Source organism: Cottoperca gobio, chromosome 14 (genome assembly GCF_900634415.1).
Source record: "Cottoperca gobio chromosome 14, fCotGob3.1, whole genome shotgun sequence".
Lineage (NCBI taxonomy): Eukaryota > Metazoa > Chordata > Actinopteri > Perciformes > Bovichtidae > Cottoperca > Cottoperca gobio.
The window spans coordinates 21,381,437-21,397,495 of record NC_041368.1 but is presented as its reverse complement, the minus strand read 5'-3'; the positions used below and the strand labels follow the sequence as shown (position 1 = coordinate 21,397,495).

The 16,059-nt window shown below is 42.7% G+C and overlaps 1 protein-coding gene across 7 annotated transcripts in view; it reads left to right on the top strand.

Moving 5' to 3' along the window:
• dbn1 (drebrin 1) overlaps positions 1–16,059 on the top strand; it is an 89,119-nt gene that overhangs the window by 63,549 nt on the left and 9,511 nt on the right. For 6 of the 7 annotated variants that reach the window (XM_029447987.1, XM_029447986.1, XM_029447984.1 and 3 more), the window contains exons 2-10: positions 1,440–1,495; positions 4,261–4,373; positions 7,893–7,982; positions 11,008–11,151; positions 12,313–12,390; positions 13,101–13,252; positions 13,658–13,715; positions 14,365–14,421; positions 14,539–14,653. In XM_029447987.1, the coding sequence (XP_029303847.1) occupies positions 1,440–1,495; positions 4,261–4,373; positions 7,893–7,982; positions 11,008–11,151; positions 12,313–12,390; positions 13,101–13,252; positions 13,658–13,715; positions 14,365–14,421; positions 14,539–14,653 (863 nt within the window). The remainder of the gene's footprint in view (positions 1–1,439; positions 1,496–4,260; positions 4,374–7,892; positions 7,983–11,007; positions 11,152–12,312; positions 12,391–13,100; positions 13,253–13,657; positions 13,716–14,364; positions 14,422–14,538; positions 14,654–16,059) is intronic. The other variant, XM_029447985.1, reaches the window with a different exon arrangement.

Here is a 16,059-nt window from a genome sequence, read left to right as displayed (position 1 = left end):
GAAGACTTATAATCCGGAGATGTCGGCTGAACTGTCACCTTCATTTTAGCCTCAGCCAAAGAGGTGTGTGTGTGTGAGTGTGTGTGACGATGTATGTGGGCATGTATATAATTGATTTGATATAAGGCAGTGAGTATATAGTGGCACTGCACCTGCATACTGCAGTTGTGAGTGTATTTGTATCTGTTGTGTTGGAAAAAAGACCACGTTGAGAGGGCCAAAGAGGTCAAACTGAGAGAGAACTATTGTTACAGTGTGTGAGTGTGTAGTCTTGTTCTTTTATATTTGTTTTACACCAGAACGTGAGGACATTTTGTCTCGGTTATGTGGTTAGAATTAGTTTTAGATTAAGGCGGGGACAACTAGAGAGTGTATTACATAAATGAATGTCCTCACTAACTGAGTGGTATGAAACTGTGTTTGTTAAGGATGTGTGCACTTTTCTAATCCAGGCGACAGAGTTCCCACAGTCATTAATCAAACCAAGTAATCTGCTTTACACACACACACGCACACGCACACACATAACATTGAGCAGATAAAGCAGCTCTCCGTCATCCTACTGAGGTTTGTAACGCTTGTGTCCGGTGACGACGGGAGTCACTTGTCCAGCCAACCTCTGGTTTCTTTCTACAGCCGTGTTCATCAGGAAGCAGCTGTTATCTGATGTTAATATGAGAATTAGCACCGCAGTGTTTACGACAACCAAGATCAGCCTGAAATAATGTGGGAGGAAATTCACAACAGAGAGTGTTGATATGGAAGTGATGAGGTCTTTAAAACAGGAAAGCACTTCAAAGCTCTTGTTCTGTAGCTCTGAGAGGAATGCACTTGCATTGATAACTTATCCCCCGTGTACATGTACGGTAGTGGTTGAAATGCACTTACTGTAAGTCACTTTGAGCAAAAGTGTCCGCCAAATGTGTGTAATGTATTCTGAAAACACGACTACACTCATGCTATGTGCTCTCTGAGACTGTATTTAGGCACAGCGGTGCTAAATGCTAATCCCAGCATGCTAACATTCAGATGTTTTGCAGGTTTAGCGTGTTAGCAAGCCAGCATTAGCTGAATTAGCATGGTGGCGTGGCTCTATGGATGGAGATGTCAGTCTGTTGGCGCAGATCTTTTGTTCACACTCTCAACTGTCAGATAGTTTGTCGTGATATTTGTACAGACGTTGATGCTTCTCGTAGGATCGATCCTTCTTACTTTTCTAGCGTTTTTAGCATCGTCACTGTGAGCACATTAGCATGTTAGGGCAGCTAGCATGACTCCAAGACTCCAACTCTGAGATATATATTGCATTGTGACTCGAGTCTAGACCTCTGCTTTAACAGTATGTATATGTTTCCCCTTTATAAACACTGATGCTGTTCATAACGGTGAAACTTCTTATGTCTTCTGTATGGTTGACACACGTTCTCTCTCTCTAACAGGGCCTTGTACGCATATGAGGATGAAAGCGATGATTTGATACTGGCATCATCAGGAGGTAAGTTCATGCTTTTTTTTATGTCGTCAACCCAGTCCATGAATTTCATCCCTCCCATGTCTTCATGAACATGGCTGCCGATACGCATGTGAACATCACGTGTGGCGATGGTTGTAATTTGCTGCTGCAGACCTGCGGTTGTAACGCTGATGAGCTCTGCTGGTTCTGCTGTTGCTTTGGGGGGGCTTTGTTCTACTGATTGTAACTGAGCCATCAGAGAGCTGGAGTCATTATTACTACAGTTAATGACGCGCCGCATGATCATTACGGTTTAATGAGACTCCTCCGTGATGCACACTCACACAGTATGAGACGGTTCTTCTCCTTCATCCCTTCAAAGATATCACCGATCATGGTGAATTGGCTAATATACATATACAGTACAATTTCAGCCGTATTTAACTAGTTTATCAACTGTATGTAACACATAATCTGTATTATAATGTAGTAACTCATTTATCTAAAGCTTACAGAGATGGCTTTGATCTGGATGTTAATGTCGACTGGAGCACTCGCAGTGGAAGGAAATCAAATAATATTTATCAGAGCAGTTAGAAATGTAATTAAAATATTTCTAAGGACAAAAAACAGACATTACAAATGGAGGTACTGTATGTGTTCATACATTCACAGGTCATTAGGTCATAATGTTGCAATAGTGTTGTAATAAACTGGACTTAAGCCTTACTTTGGGAGAGAAAGTGTGAAGGAGTCGCTTGTTTTCCACACCAGGAGGAGTTTTCTCTTCATATTTCTCAGCACAAAAACACAAGAGTCTCCTGGATAATTCGAGGTAATATTATAGGTTTGTGTTATAAACATCCTCTCGATTTATTAGCTTTGTTTCTAGTAAAACTTATCAGTTTGATATGACAAATGGCTCACACTAATCTCAGCTGCTGTTGGCACAAATCTAAACAAAACATGTCGACTTATTCGTCCAAAACTGACCCAGAATTGATTTTAAACTTTTAAATCTTTATCCTTATCTCATCCTGATTGGATGTTTCTGACTTCTCATGTGTTGTATGTTCATATGTCCACAGGCTTGTTCTCCTTTCTAACCTCACTGTCAGCCACAGTCTGAGAGACAAACTAACATATTGTTGGTGTTAGTCTCTCGAGTATCGCCAGCCTCACACATATCTTCAGAAAAGTGTCTCGCGTCTCGTGGTTTTACTTTGATGTACTTCTGATGAGAACCACGGCTTATTATGTGAGTCTAATGTAATCATCAACGCATAAACTGGAGCCGCTACAGCGAAGTGTCTGCATCGCTAAAGCTGGAGAGCTGCACGATAAAGAGCAAGTTTTGCCAGCAGCGGCGTTAGGTTCCCTCGTGGCAGAGAGGCGTGAATGTTTTAGCAGCGATGGAGAGGAAACGCAGTTCAAACCACAGAGGAATGTATCTGCCTCCTCAGATCAGAGTCAGTAGACCACAGTCATGTTTGTTTGTTTGTATGTGTGCTGTTTACAAATGTGTGCACATCACTGACATCTTCAGCTACTCTGAGATACAGAGAACAGAATCTGAGGCTTAAAACACGAAGCTGCAGATCTGCAGGAAGAAATGTTCTGATAGAAGTATTTAAAACACTCCTTTACAAGTAAAGGTCAAAAGGTTTGACCCCTGCTCGAGTTATATTATTGAATAATATGCAGTGTTATAGGAAAACTATTATTATATTATCATTATTACCGTGTAAGAAGTATTTAAAGACCTTTATATAGTGAACTTTAAGGCATTTTATTATGTCACAATGCATTACATTAAAAACTGCCATTTTTAATATTGTACTCACATGGTTGTTAAATACATTTAGTAGAGTAGGAGTATAAAGTAGCATAACATGGAAACATGGAGTATAAAGCAGCATAACATGGAAACATGGAGTATAAAGCAGCATAACATGGAAACATGAAGTATAAAGTAGCATAACATGGAAACATGGAGTATAAAGCAGCATAACATGGAAACATGGAGTATAAAGCAGCATAACATGGAAACATGGAGTATAAAGTAGCATAACATGGAAACATGGAGTATAAAGTAGCATAACATGGAGTATAAAGTAGCATAACATGGAAACATGGAGTATAAAGCAGCATAACATGGAAACATGGAGTATAAAGTAGCATAACATGGAGTATAAAGTAGCATAACATGGAAACATGGAGTATAAAGTAGCATAACATGGACACATGGAGTATAAAGCAGCATAACATGGAAACATGGAGTATAAAGCAGCATAACATGGAAACATGGAGTATAAAGCAGCATAACATGGAAACATGGAGTATAAAGTAGCATAACATGGAAACATGGAGTATAAAGTAGCATAACATGGAGTATAAAGTAGCATAACATGGAAACATGGAGTATAAAGCAGCATAACATGGAAACATGGATTTGGTTTAAGTTCTTAAGCCTGAAAACTCAAACATATACCAGAACTCCCTGAAAGACATCACAAAACTACAGTTAAATTACTCAGAAATCATTTTGTTTTGTGCCTTAATGTTCTCAGACCGGATTTATAAAGAATGATTGTTCATTGATTCAGATGCAGGATGAACGTTTAAAACATTTCTATCCCACCTTCGAGGATCCATATCACATTACAGTCTGTCGTCTCTGATTTTCACAAGTTCATTCATCTGCAGTTTGTGTATTTGTGTAACTGGACGTGGCTTCTCCCTGATAGAGGTCAGTGTAACAAAAGCATTACTGTAGGAGTAACGCAGCTTCTTCTTCTGTGGTGCAGGAGGCGGTCTGGCAGAGATCACACTGACCTTTGACAGCGCCCGGGTGATGTACGGCTTCTGCAGCCTGAAGGATCCCGCCGCTGCGCTGCCACGATACATCCTCATCAACTGGGTGAGTCACGCCAAACACCCCAGGCAGCGCGCACACACACACACACACACACACACACACACACACACACACACACACACACACACACACACACTAAAACATCCTCAAGGTGCTAAAGGAGAATATTGAAGTCATTAAGGGTCACAGCACATTTTTTATTTAACGAGGGCACGCCGTGTATCTGGCCTGACTCTAGATTCTCTCTTCATCATCCAACTGGATCCTATGACTCTTCTTACCTGCAGCTTCTTCAGATTTACACTCAGTGTCCACTTTGTTAGGTACACCTGTATAGTCTAATCTAATGCAATACAATTGTTCTGCCTTAAACTGTGCTTTAGTGTTACCTGTCATAGAAGTCTTAATCCAATTATTATTGAGCATTAAGGTCAAAGTTAGTGATGATCTCGTCCTGGACTGCGTTATAGTCCGACGTGTTTCTAATATTCTGCAACACCCATGTATGTGAATGGACAGAAACAACAAACAGGCTGCGTTCCACAGACTTTTAGTATGTAGCTGCCCTTACAGAATATGTACTGTTGACGCTCGTGCTCATATAACCCCCGTGCAAAGGATTGTGGGTCAGAATAGCCAGAAAAGCATGCCGGCTTGCATACAGTAGGACATCCTGGTTTGGACGTACTAAATGTGTTTATGGCGCACTCAACAGTAGTGTGGGTACGCACAAAGCAAAACACACTGAGAGTTAAGGAGAATAACATAGCTCTACCTGCAGGGTTGCAACATCTTTTTATAGTGTTTATGTTTTTCATGATCTCTACTCTGTTGCTCTTCCTGATGTTTATCACAATATATATATATATATATATATATATATGTTTTTTTGTTGTAGTTTTTTTAAGGTTTCCTGTCTCATAAAGCCCTCGAAGACAAAATGTGTGAAATCTTTGTCTTGATAAAATAAATTAACTTTGACTTTCACTCGATTTGATCAACTATTATCCACTGATCTCTTTGCATGTGGATTTGAACAAAATTAAATTTAAATAAGAAGGTTTCATTTACGTTTTTTCTCAGATTTTACTTTTCTTTTTCCAAATACGCAACATGCTCTTCAACACTTCTTATTTATTTTATAATCTAATCTTTTACTTGGTATTAACAGTGTATGATGCGATGCTGTAATGAGTGTTACAGAGATTGAACTTTGAATTAAAGAGAGAGGACAAGTAGAGCCTACTCCGGGCAGGGAATGAGCCCTTACCCCAAGTGAAGGAGTTCAAGTACCTCAGGGTCTTGTTCGCGAGAGAGGGGACGATGGAGCGAGAGATTGGCCGGAGAATCGGAGCATGGATGGATGGAAAAGTAGAGCCACTACACATGTAACAGAGCCGGAGAAATTTGTCCACCAATTAATTAATGATAAAAAGGAACTGAACAGGAAGAAATTAATAATTTGTGATGTTGGAGCTCATTGTAGGGCAGTGTGCAACAGAGTAATAGCATTTAAACACAGTCTGAGTTCATCTGAGAGCCTTAAGATTAAGAATGTTTTACTCAAACTGACAACAGCAGCGGCAGCGCCCCGAGCGAGTGCATCTACATAATGAGAGTGCAGAGAGAGATGTGCCAGAGGAGAGAGATGTGCAGAGAGAGGGATGTGCAGAGAGAGGGATGTGCAGAGAGAGAGATGTGCAGAGAGAGAGATGTGAAGAGAGAGAGATGTGCAGAGAGAGAGAGAGATATGTGCAGAGAGAGAGATGTGCAGAGAGAGTGAGAGAGAGAGGAGAGAGAGAGAGATGTGCAGAGAGGAGAGAGAGAGAGAGAGAGAGAGGAGAGAGAGAGAGAGAGAGAGAGAGAGAGAGAGAGAGAGAGAGAGAGGGATGTGCAGAGAGGAGAGAGAGAGAGATGTGCAGAGAGAGAGAGAGAGAGAGAGAGAGAGGAGAGAGAGAGAGAGAGATGTGCAGAGAGAGAGAGGGATGTGCAGAGAGAGAGTGAGAGAGAGAGGGATGTGCAGAGAGAGAGAGAGAGAGGGAAGCATTTAAAAGAGGAGAGGTACAATTAAATTCATATACGACTAATTTGTTTTACCGATTACGTTTTGAGGGAAACGTAATTGCTCTCTTGATTATGTTCACTAGCAATGTTTTTTCAATTAATGGTAACTTTTTTGTATCCTATGAATGAAGTTTATATTCTACACATTCACAACAAACATGTTTTTTTATTTTATATTTATGAATATGATGTTAATTAAGATATCTGGCAAGTCTCAAAAAAGGATGTGCTGATGAAATATTGAATTTCCTTCCCTTCAATGTGTACTGGTAACGTCTAAAGCCCTGTGTATTCCTCTATGTTCTGCAGGTGTGATCGTAATTCGCCTGCTCTGCTCAGTGACTTTAATCTCATCTCCCACAGTAATAATTACAGCTGCAATTCCCTCCTGTTTATCTGCCGTTTTCATTCAGCTTGGTGATAATCTGATTGATGTAAACATATTAGCGCCAGCATATAAATATATTTTAGAACCAAAATGAGGACAATGCGTCCGTTGCCTGAACCTTGAACCTCAGGATGTGAACGCCGCTCTCTGGTGTGAATGAAAAACCTCCTTTGGAAAACATGTTGCCTGTGAACATAATCCTAGAAGAAATTACATTTCCCACCAAAACATATTTGGCAAAACCAGTTAGCTGCATATAAAAGTAATATGAGATGGGGTAGCACACTAAAGATGATGGATGATGGGGCTCCAGTTCATTAAAGACCAGGGTTTGTACAGGAAGTCACTGTGGAGCTTTTTAATATCAAAACAAGAGCACGATAATTCCCGAACCTTATCCAAACAATCCCAGTGCTGTGATTTGCCTAAATATAACCGTGAAATCATGCTTACATCTCATATTATCTTCTCTTATTGTCTGGAAAACTAATTAAATATGTTTAATATTTAGTGTCAGAGAGAGAAAGAAAGAGATATTTGGAGTTTGGATTAGTCCATCATCACGTAACACAGCAACAACAGGCAAGAGAGCTCCAGACTGCAGCAAACAGGACAAACTAGCATGAAGTTGAAACAAAAATGCATCTAAAATAAACAGAATTACATGCAAAAAACTCTTTCTGCATGAGCTCTTTCTCTTGCTTTCTCTTTTCAATCACACACACACACACACACACACACACACACACACACACACACACACACACAGATGGACACGCAGAGAGATAAAGTGAGTAAATGTTGCTATTGAGAGATAAACGAGATGAGGCCGTTTCTTTCTCTCTGAAATTGCTGCTCTCTGCGTTTGTATTGAATTAGTTTGAATGAGCCGTGATTACTGAACGACATCCTGTTCTAATATAAACCGTTTCAATTCACTGAACATGACCGCGGCTCAACTAAAGGCCCTGATGAGACCAGAGCGAGGGGAAAACACATGTGAGATGTTACCCGTGCTGGTGAACTGCTTTTGCATAATTTCTTAAGGTCCCCCTCCCTCATCTTTCTCCCCCTCCCCCTCTCTCTTTATCTCTCTCTTTCTCTTTTAGGTCGGGGACGACGTGCCAGACGCCAGGAAGTGTGCCTGTGCCAGCCACGTCGCCACCATCGCAAACTTCTTACAGGTCAGCCCCGACATGGTACTTAAGCATGTTCAATACAATACATACAAATGATACATATATATACATATATATATATACACATTATAGGAATTTCTATGAGCCCAAAGATTACGTGGGTGGGTGTGATGGACACAATGTGCTTGTTGCATTGGTGCATGTGGCCTCCATCTTTAGATATGTACTTTTTAATGATGCAGCACAGTTTCATCATTTATTTTGAGGAGTGCCACGGACCCACTTTGAGAATCGCTGCTGTCGAGATCACCTGATCACCACTAGAGGTCATAACACCTGCTTTATCTGAGCTTTAAGGTCCTACAGTTCAGTAGCAGGACAGATTTCTACCTCACAAATCATTTTATTATGGTGTTATGAAGGCGTAAGTATCAAACTCAAACAAGAGGGTTACTCTGATGTAATGCAGCAGATCTCAAGTGATTGAGTTTGTTTCATAATCTGCTTTAGTTTGTGTCACACGCAGAATATTTAAATATTCATCTGTTTTCAATCAACTCTCTGTGGAAAAAGAAGCTACAGCATGTTAAACCTGTAGGAGGATCAAGTGTGTGTGTGTGTGTGTGTGTGTGTGTGTGTATTCACACCTTCTACACTTGGCTCATTGAGTGTGTATTTTTAGATCTTAAGAGTAGACAAAAAAAATTACATTAAAGCAGAAGTGACGTTTTATTTATTTATATACTGTATTTATATATATATATATAGATATATATGTGTGTGTGTGTGTGTGTGTGTGTGTGTGTGTGTGTGTGTGTGTGTGTGTTTTGAAGTGTCATTGTTCTAAGTGCCAATTCTCGCTCCCACACAGCCTCGACTTCATCACACCGACGGGGCTTTCAATGGCCCTTTTTGGGATAATACACACACGAACACGCACACGCACTCACACACACAGTCCTGAAAGTCTTTATTGACACTACTATATAGATCGTGTGCATGTGACGTCGCGCTTACGTCCCAACCCGTAAGTCAGCCATGTTGGATGTATACACAACCAAGACTGCGCCCGTTCACGTGTGAGTTGCTGCAACGCTTCGTAATTTTCTTTGTATTTAAACGTCTAAGATTGAAAGAAAATGCCAATCGTGTGCGCAGTGTACAATTGTGGTAATAACGCTACTCGTGACCCAGAGAAACGGTTCTTTAAATTTCCTAAAATCATCAAAAACAACGATCCACAAAAGAGGGATGAATTGCTGTCTACGCCGTAAGCTGGTTTAACAACATACCTCGTGAGGATTTAACAGAAGAAAAAGCACAATTCACCCGTGTGTGTGTGGCGTCCACTTTATATCTGCTAAGAGCTCATGCTAAAGCTATGTTTTCAATGTTTACGTTAAACATTTGTGCTTATGATATACCCGAACACTGTAAGACCTTACTTCTCGTCACTAGGAGAAGCGGCAAAGCTTTATGATAGCAGCCATTTGCTCTTTTCTTCTGTGCATGTTTTTGTTTGGCTTATTCTTGAGCCTACTTCACTTGCGAAAAGCAAAGCACCAATGTTCTTGGGGGCACATAGTTTATTAGAGCGTTGGCAGTGTAACTTGGTGCGGTTCCGTTTAGGGCTTTGTATACAAGAAGGAGGACCTTAAAATCAATTCTAAAAGTTAGTGGAAGTCAGTGTAGAGCGGCTAACACTGGACTGATGTGCTCTCTCCTCTTGGTTCTAGTCAGCAGCCTCGCTGCAGCGTTTGGGATGAGCTGAAGTCTCTCCGTTGTTTTTTTTGGGAGGCCGGTAAAGAGTGCGTTACAGTAATCGACTCGGCTTGAGATAAAAGCATGGATTAGTTTTTCAGCATCCTTTTGATTTATAAATTGTCTGATTTTAGCTATATTTCTAAGGTGGAAGAATGATGTTTTTGTCACCTTGTTTATGTGGGATTTAAAGCTTAGATCTGAGTCTATGATAACACCAAGACTTGTAACTTCAGGTTTAATCAAAGGAGTAAGTTTCCCCATGTTATTCAGCATCATCTCACTTTTTGTTACAGGAGTACTAGTAGGATTTCAGTTTTGTTCTCATTTAATTTTAAGAAATTATTGCTCATTTATTGCTGACAGACAGGTGGTGATGGAGTTAATAGCTGTGGTATCATTTGGTTCAGCAGAGATGTACAGTTGTGTGTCATCCGCGTAGCTATGGAAGCACACATTGTGTTCTCTAATGATGTCCTCTAGTGGTAGCATGTATAGGGAGAACAGTAATGGACCGTGGCAGCTCCCTTGTGGAACTCCATGTGGGCATTATGCTTCTCTGACACATGATCTCCAGGCCTGACAAAATACTTTCTCTGTTAATACACAGTCAGAAAGACCAACCAGTTTTTCTAGACGATTAATTAGGATGTCATGGTCGATCGTGTCAAATGCTGCGCTCAGGTCTAGCAGGATAAGAATTGAGACCTTGTTTGTGTCAGTTTAGTCTGAGGTCACTAATTATTTTAGTCAGAGCAGTTTCGGTGCTGTGGCATGCTCTGAAGCCTGATTGAAATTCCTCCAGGGTGTTGTTTTCTTTAAGAAAGGAGTTTATTTGGACCGAGACTATTTTTTCTGGTATTTTGCTGATGAATGGAAGGTTAGATATTGGCCTGTGGTCGTATTACTGTCTAGGTTAGGTTTCTTTAGCAAGGGTTTTATAACGGCTGTTTTGGAGACGTCTGGGAAGATGCCCGTTAGAAGAGACGTGTTTATAATATGTAGGACGTGACTTGAAATGCAGTCGAATATCCGCTTAAAGAATGCTGTAGGTATCGGGTCAACACAAGAGGTGGAGGAGTTACATTCCATCACAGCTTTATGAAGCTCAGTTAATGTGATGCAGGTGAATGTTCCCATGGTTACATCACAATGTTTGCAGAAGTTCTCTGTGTCTGCATCATAAGTGATGCTGGAAGTTATTTTATTATTGAGGAACAATGCGAGTTCTTCACACTTTGATGCAGAGGACTGCGGACTATAGTATACTATTACTTTACAACATACTATACAAGACTAAAATCTAATCTCTCTCTCTCTCCAGGGGGTGGAGGTCACCATCAATGCCAGCAGTCTGGAAGACATCGACGCGTCGGCCATCGGGCAGCGGCTGACCAATGGGACGGCGGTGGTGGCGAGTCCGGTCCTGAGCCGCCTGAGAACCCGAGAGGAGGAGCATAAAGATGTGGTACGAATAAAGCAGACTCTCACATAGAAAGTTATTTGTGTTTTCAGATCGCTCCCTTGTAATCTTCTTCTCCCTCGACTATTTTGCATTCAATCCCAGTTTATCAGTCAGAAAATGTTTAAATTCGAATTAATGATGACTTAAGATATTTTCTTCTCCTGTAAAGACACTTCAAAGCTCTTCACTGCTGTCTGTGTCAAGATCTGCTTGTTCTTTGGTGTCCTGATTTTGAAGTATTCACTCCTCCTTGTTATGTCTAGTTGTACTTCCTGTCTGTGTGTTTACCCTCCCCTTCTGATTGTTAATGTGTTCCTCCTGTGTCCATTTACTCTGCCCTTGTGCTTTTGCCTTTCTCCCCCAGCTGTGTCTGTCTGTGTATTTATCCCTGTCTGCCCCAGTGTGTTTTGTCGGATTGTCATAGATGTCACGTCGTGTTCTGTTCTACCCCTGATGGGTCCGTGTTTTTGTTACTTTGTATTTTTGTATTTTAGATTTCGGCTTTGGTTTAATAAGGCTCGCTTTTTGTTATTATCCTTGTCTGTTGTACTGTATTTGGGTCCTCACCTTTTCCACTGCGTGACAGTCTGGTTGATGTGTTTTCTGTATTTTTAGGATTATGGTGCAAACACTCTTTATTGTGTTTAATACCCTGCAGACCACCGATACAGTTATAGAAAATAATTGCAATTTAAATGCCAATTTAAGTTTTCACTGCACTAACTTTGTTCTTTATGACCTTTTTTTCCATCTTTGTGAAACCAAAGATCCCGTGTTTGTTTTATGGCTGCACCATTAAATCAAATGTAAATGTCAAAATACATACATTTTATAAAAAATTAAATCTGACACATTTAGTGTATTTGGATACTTTAGGATCTCCACTAGAATAAAAAGTGTTCCTTGCAGGGAAGAGGACGGGCTGCTGGGGAACATGGAGCTGAACAACTACCTTAATCAGAGCATGCACAATACACAGACCTACATGTATCTGTACTGCCTGCAGCAGAGAGCTGCTGTGAGGTTATAAGACTTTTAAATGACAAGCAGAGAGATCACATGTGTGTGTGTGTTTGTAGGGAAGAGTAATAACACGTGTTCTCCTGGCTGTACTTTAAGAAACTCAACCTTTGTCTCTCTACATGTGTCCCTCCCCTGGTGCAGGGCACAGTGTACGAGAAGACCAATGCAGAGGTGGAGATGAAGAAGATCAATCGAGAGGAGTTTTGGGAGCAGGCCAAGGTAAGTGTGCAAGAGGAAAGAAGGAGGAAGAGGGAAAGATGGAAGGAAGGAAAGCATGAGTGACACGAGGCAAAGGAGCAAGAACACGTTTAATCCTGCAAAAGATAATTCAACTTAAGTCTTATCTACGTATCATTTCTATCAAAGTGAAAGTGAGTGCAACAGTTTTAGGAAACTTAAACGGTAAGAAACATTTATTTAATTGAATGTATTTACAAGGACATGAGTTAACATCTGTAGGTTTGCCGGTGTTAACCAAATTTAAAGGAATCGATTGTCAGTTTTGGAAATGTGCTTATTTGCTTTCCTGCAGAGACCAGAGAGCAAATATCTGTGTTCATCCGAATGTCCAACTATTCCTCTTAATCTCTTTATTGAATAAAGACAGTTGTGTTCGGAGTGTAAGTGAAGAACAAAGTCAAACATTGCTGCGTCCTCCAGCTGTGCTGCCTTCAGTATGTTCAAACTAAATGTGAAAGGACAATGTGCTTCAGTGGGCTGCAGGGGGTGCTCTGGATCTGCCCTTCACAGCATCACAAACTGTCCAGATCAAACTGAAGCGAGGTTCAGCATCACGATATTAATCGATTTGTATTCATTTACTTTGCTTTCTAAATTCTATTGGTGAAAACGAGACAAGACGTGTCATTAGTTGCATCCCGTGAACATTTTCCCGCTCATGTTTTCTTGCTTCTGTGTTTGCTCTCCAGCGCGAGGAGGAGGTGAGGAAGGAGGATGAGAAGAAGAGGGCAGCAGAGGAGCGGCAGCGCTTCGATGAGGAGCGGATGGAGCTGGAGAGGAAAGAGCAGGAGAGCCGAGAGCAGAGGTACCGCGAGAGGGAGAGGCAGATCGAGGAGCACAGGTGAGGAACATCTGCAGCATCTTCTTCTAAACTGCTTCATAAAAGCAATTTGCAAATGGCAGCGCTGCGTCTCAATGATACAAATAATTCTGCAGGTCCTGCAGGAGTCTCACCTGCTCATGCACAACGTTTGGTTTTGATTTACTGTCTATACTTTTATCATGAACACTGGTGTTTTTAAGTGACATTTATATATAAATATAAAATGAGTCAGAGGCTTTACATCCTCCTCTCTTCTCGTCTTCTCAGTTACTTTAAAGTATAATAAGCGTCCCCATGAAGCTCTTAACTTCCCAGATGTTTGTTATTGGGACGCTGTTACTGGGTTTGACGTGAAAGCATCCGATATTCTCCAGGTCTCAGGAGCGTAATCATCTGATCTGCGTGTTTTGTTTGTGAGAACAGGAAGAAGTTGCTGGAGGAGGAAGAGGCCAAAGAGAGGTTGCAGAGCCAGAGCGCCATAGTAAGTTTCTGTGTTTTTAAAGCTGTAGTTATGACATCATATCTTGCTCACCAGTACAAATATACACTTCTGTTTTACCACATATCAGACTTGTTCCTGTTAGAAGTATTCAGAGATCTTCAATGTGTTTTGTTTTGTCACATGATTGAGTTGTTTGTGTTGTTGCTCCTTCTGCCAATCAGAGCATCACTTCGCTCCCAAAAGACCGCGAAGACTTGGTCTTAGTCACGCTGCGACACAAAAATGAAATCAATTTGTCAGACAGTGGGGTTTGTTTTTGAAGGGAGTGATTACACGCTGTGGGTGCGTTACAAAGGTCTGGCAGTGAGAGCGTATTCAATCAATCTGTGTGTGTGTGTGTTTGTGGTTTATCTTTCCTCAATTTGAAATCAGGCAGCTGCTGCGTCGGATATTTCAGCTAATCTTCTGAACATCTTAATCTCTGTGGTTGTGAGTTCAGACATGCTGTTAGGTTGTGTTGCTAAAGAAACTTGTGTTTGTTACTTAAGAAAGCCGGAAGATGAAGCTTCAGGCTGCAGTCAGCACCATCACTGTACGCTGTTAAACTGCAGCTACAGTGTAGAAGGATCATCCGCTCATAATAAGAATCCTCAAAGTGCATCTTCATTTGTATTCCTCTTCTCTGCAGGCAGCAGAAGCGAGCCTCGACGACCTCAACCTGGACAAGAAGGAGACTGAGGTGGAGGTGAGTCTGAAAAGTAGAATCAAATCTTTGCTTAACAGCTGTTCCTTTCGCCAAACATCAGGGAACCGGGTAATGCAGACCGCTGTGTGGACTTTATATTCATCTGTGTTTCTCCAGGAGGCGAAGGCCATCATCGCTCAGCGGTCAGGAAACCCTCGAGAGTTTTTCAAGCAGAAGGAGAGAGCCATGACCATCAGCGTCGACACCTCACCCGTCTCCGTCCACAGGACCGGTAAACACTTTGAAACATCTTCTGGCTTCACTGGAACAACACAAACAAGATACAAGAGCTTTTAAAGAGGATGAGGGAGAAACTTACTGTCAATCCATCCAGGTGTTTTTACTCAGGTGACCATTAACTAACTTTACTCAGAAGAAGTAAGAGAGGGGGAGGAGAAGGGGAGGAGAGAGGGAAGAGAGGGGGAGGAGAAGGAGGAGAAAGGGAAGAGAGAGGGAAGAGAGGGGGAGGAGAAGGAGGAGAAAGGGAGGAGAGAGGGGGAGGAGAAGGAGGAGAAAGGGAGGAGAGAGGGAAGAGAGGGGGAGGAGAAGGAGGAGAAGGAGAAAGGGAAGAGAGGGGGAGGAGAAGGAGAGAGAAAGGGAGGAGAGAGGGAAGAGAGGGGGAGGAGAAGGAGGAGAAAGGGAGGAGAGGGAAGAGAGAGGTAGGAGAAAGGGAAGAGAGGGGGAGGAGAGGGAAGAGAGAGGTAGGAGAAAGGGAAGAGAGGGGGGGGAGAAGGAGGAGAAAGGGAGGAAAGAGGGAGGAGAGGGAAGAGAGAGGTAGGAGAAAGGGAAGAGAGGGGGAGGAGAGGGGGAGGAGAGGGAAGAGAGAGGTAGGAGAAAGGGAAGAGAGGGGGGGAGAAGAAAGGGAAGAGGGGGGGGGAGAAAGGGAAGAGGGGGGGAGGAGAAAGTGAAGAAGAGAGAAGGTAGGAGAAAGGAAGAGAGGGGGAGGAGAAAGGGAAGAGAGGGGTGGGAGAAAAGGGGGGGAGAAAGGGAAGAGAGGGGGGGGGAGAAAGGGAAAGAGGGGGAGGAGGAGAAAGGGAAGAGGGGGGGAGGAGGAAGAAAGGGACGAGGGGGGGAGGAGAAAGGAAGCGGGGGGAGGAGAGAAGGGAAGAGAGGGGGGGAGAAAGGGAAGAGAGGGGGGAGAAAGAGGAGAAGAGAGGGGGGAGAAAGGGGGGGAGGGGGGGAAGAGAGGGGGGGAGAAGAAAGGGAAGAGAGGGGGGAAGAGAGGGGGGAGAAAGGGAAGAGAGAGGGGGGGGGAACGGGGAGAGAGAGGCGGGGGAAAGGAAGAGAGAGGCGTGGGGAAAGGGAAGGGGGGAGGAGAAAGGGAAGAGGGGGGGAGGAGAGGAGGATGAAAGGGAAGAGGGGGGGGGAGGAGAGGGAGGAGAAAGGGAAGAGAGGGGGGGGAGAAAGGGAGGAGAGGGGGGGAGAAAGGGAAGAGAGGGGGGGGGGGGAAAGGGAAGAGAGAGGCGGGGGAAAGGGAAGAGAGAGGCAGGAGAAAGGGAAGAGAGGGGGAGGAGAAAGGGAAGAGGGGGGGAGGAGAAAGGGAAGAGGGGGGGAGGAGAAAGGGAAGAGAGAGGCAGGAGAAAGGGAAGAGAGAGGCAGGAGAAAGGGAAGAGGGGGGGAGGAGAAAGGGAAGAGAGG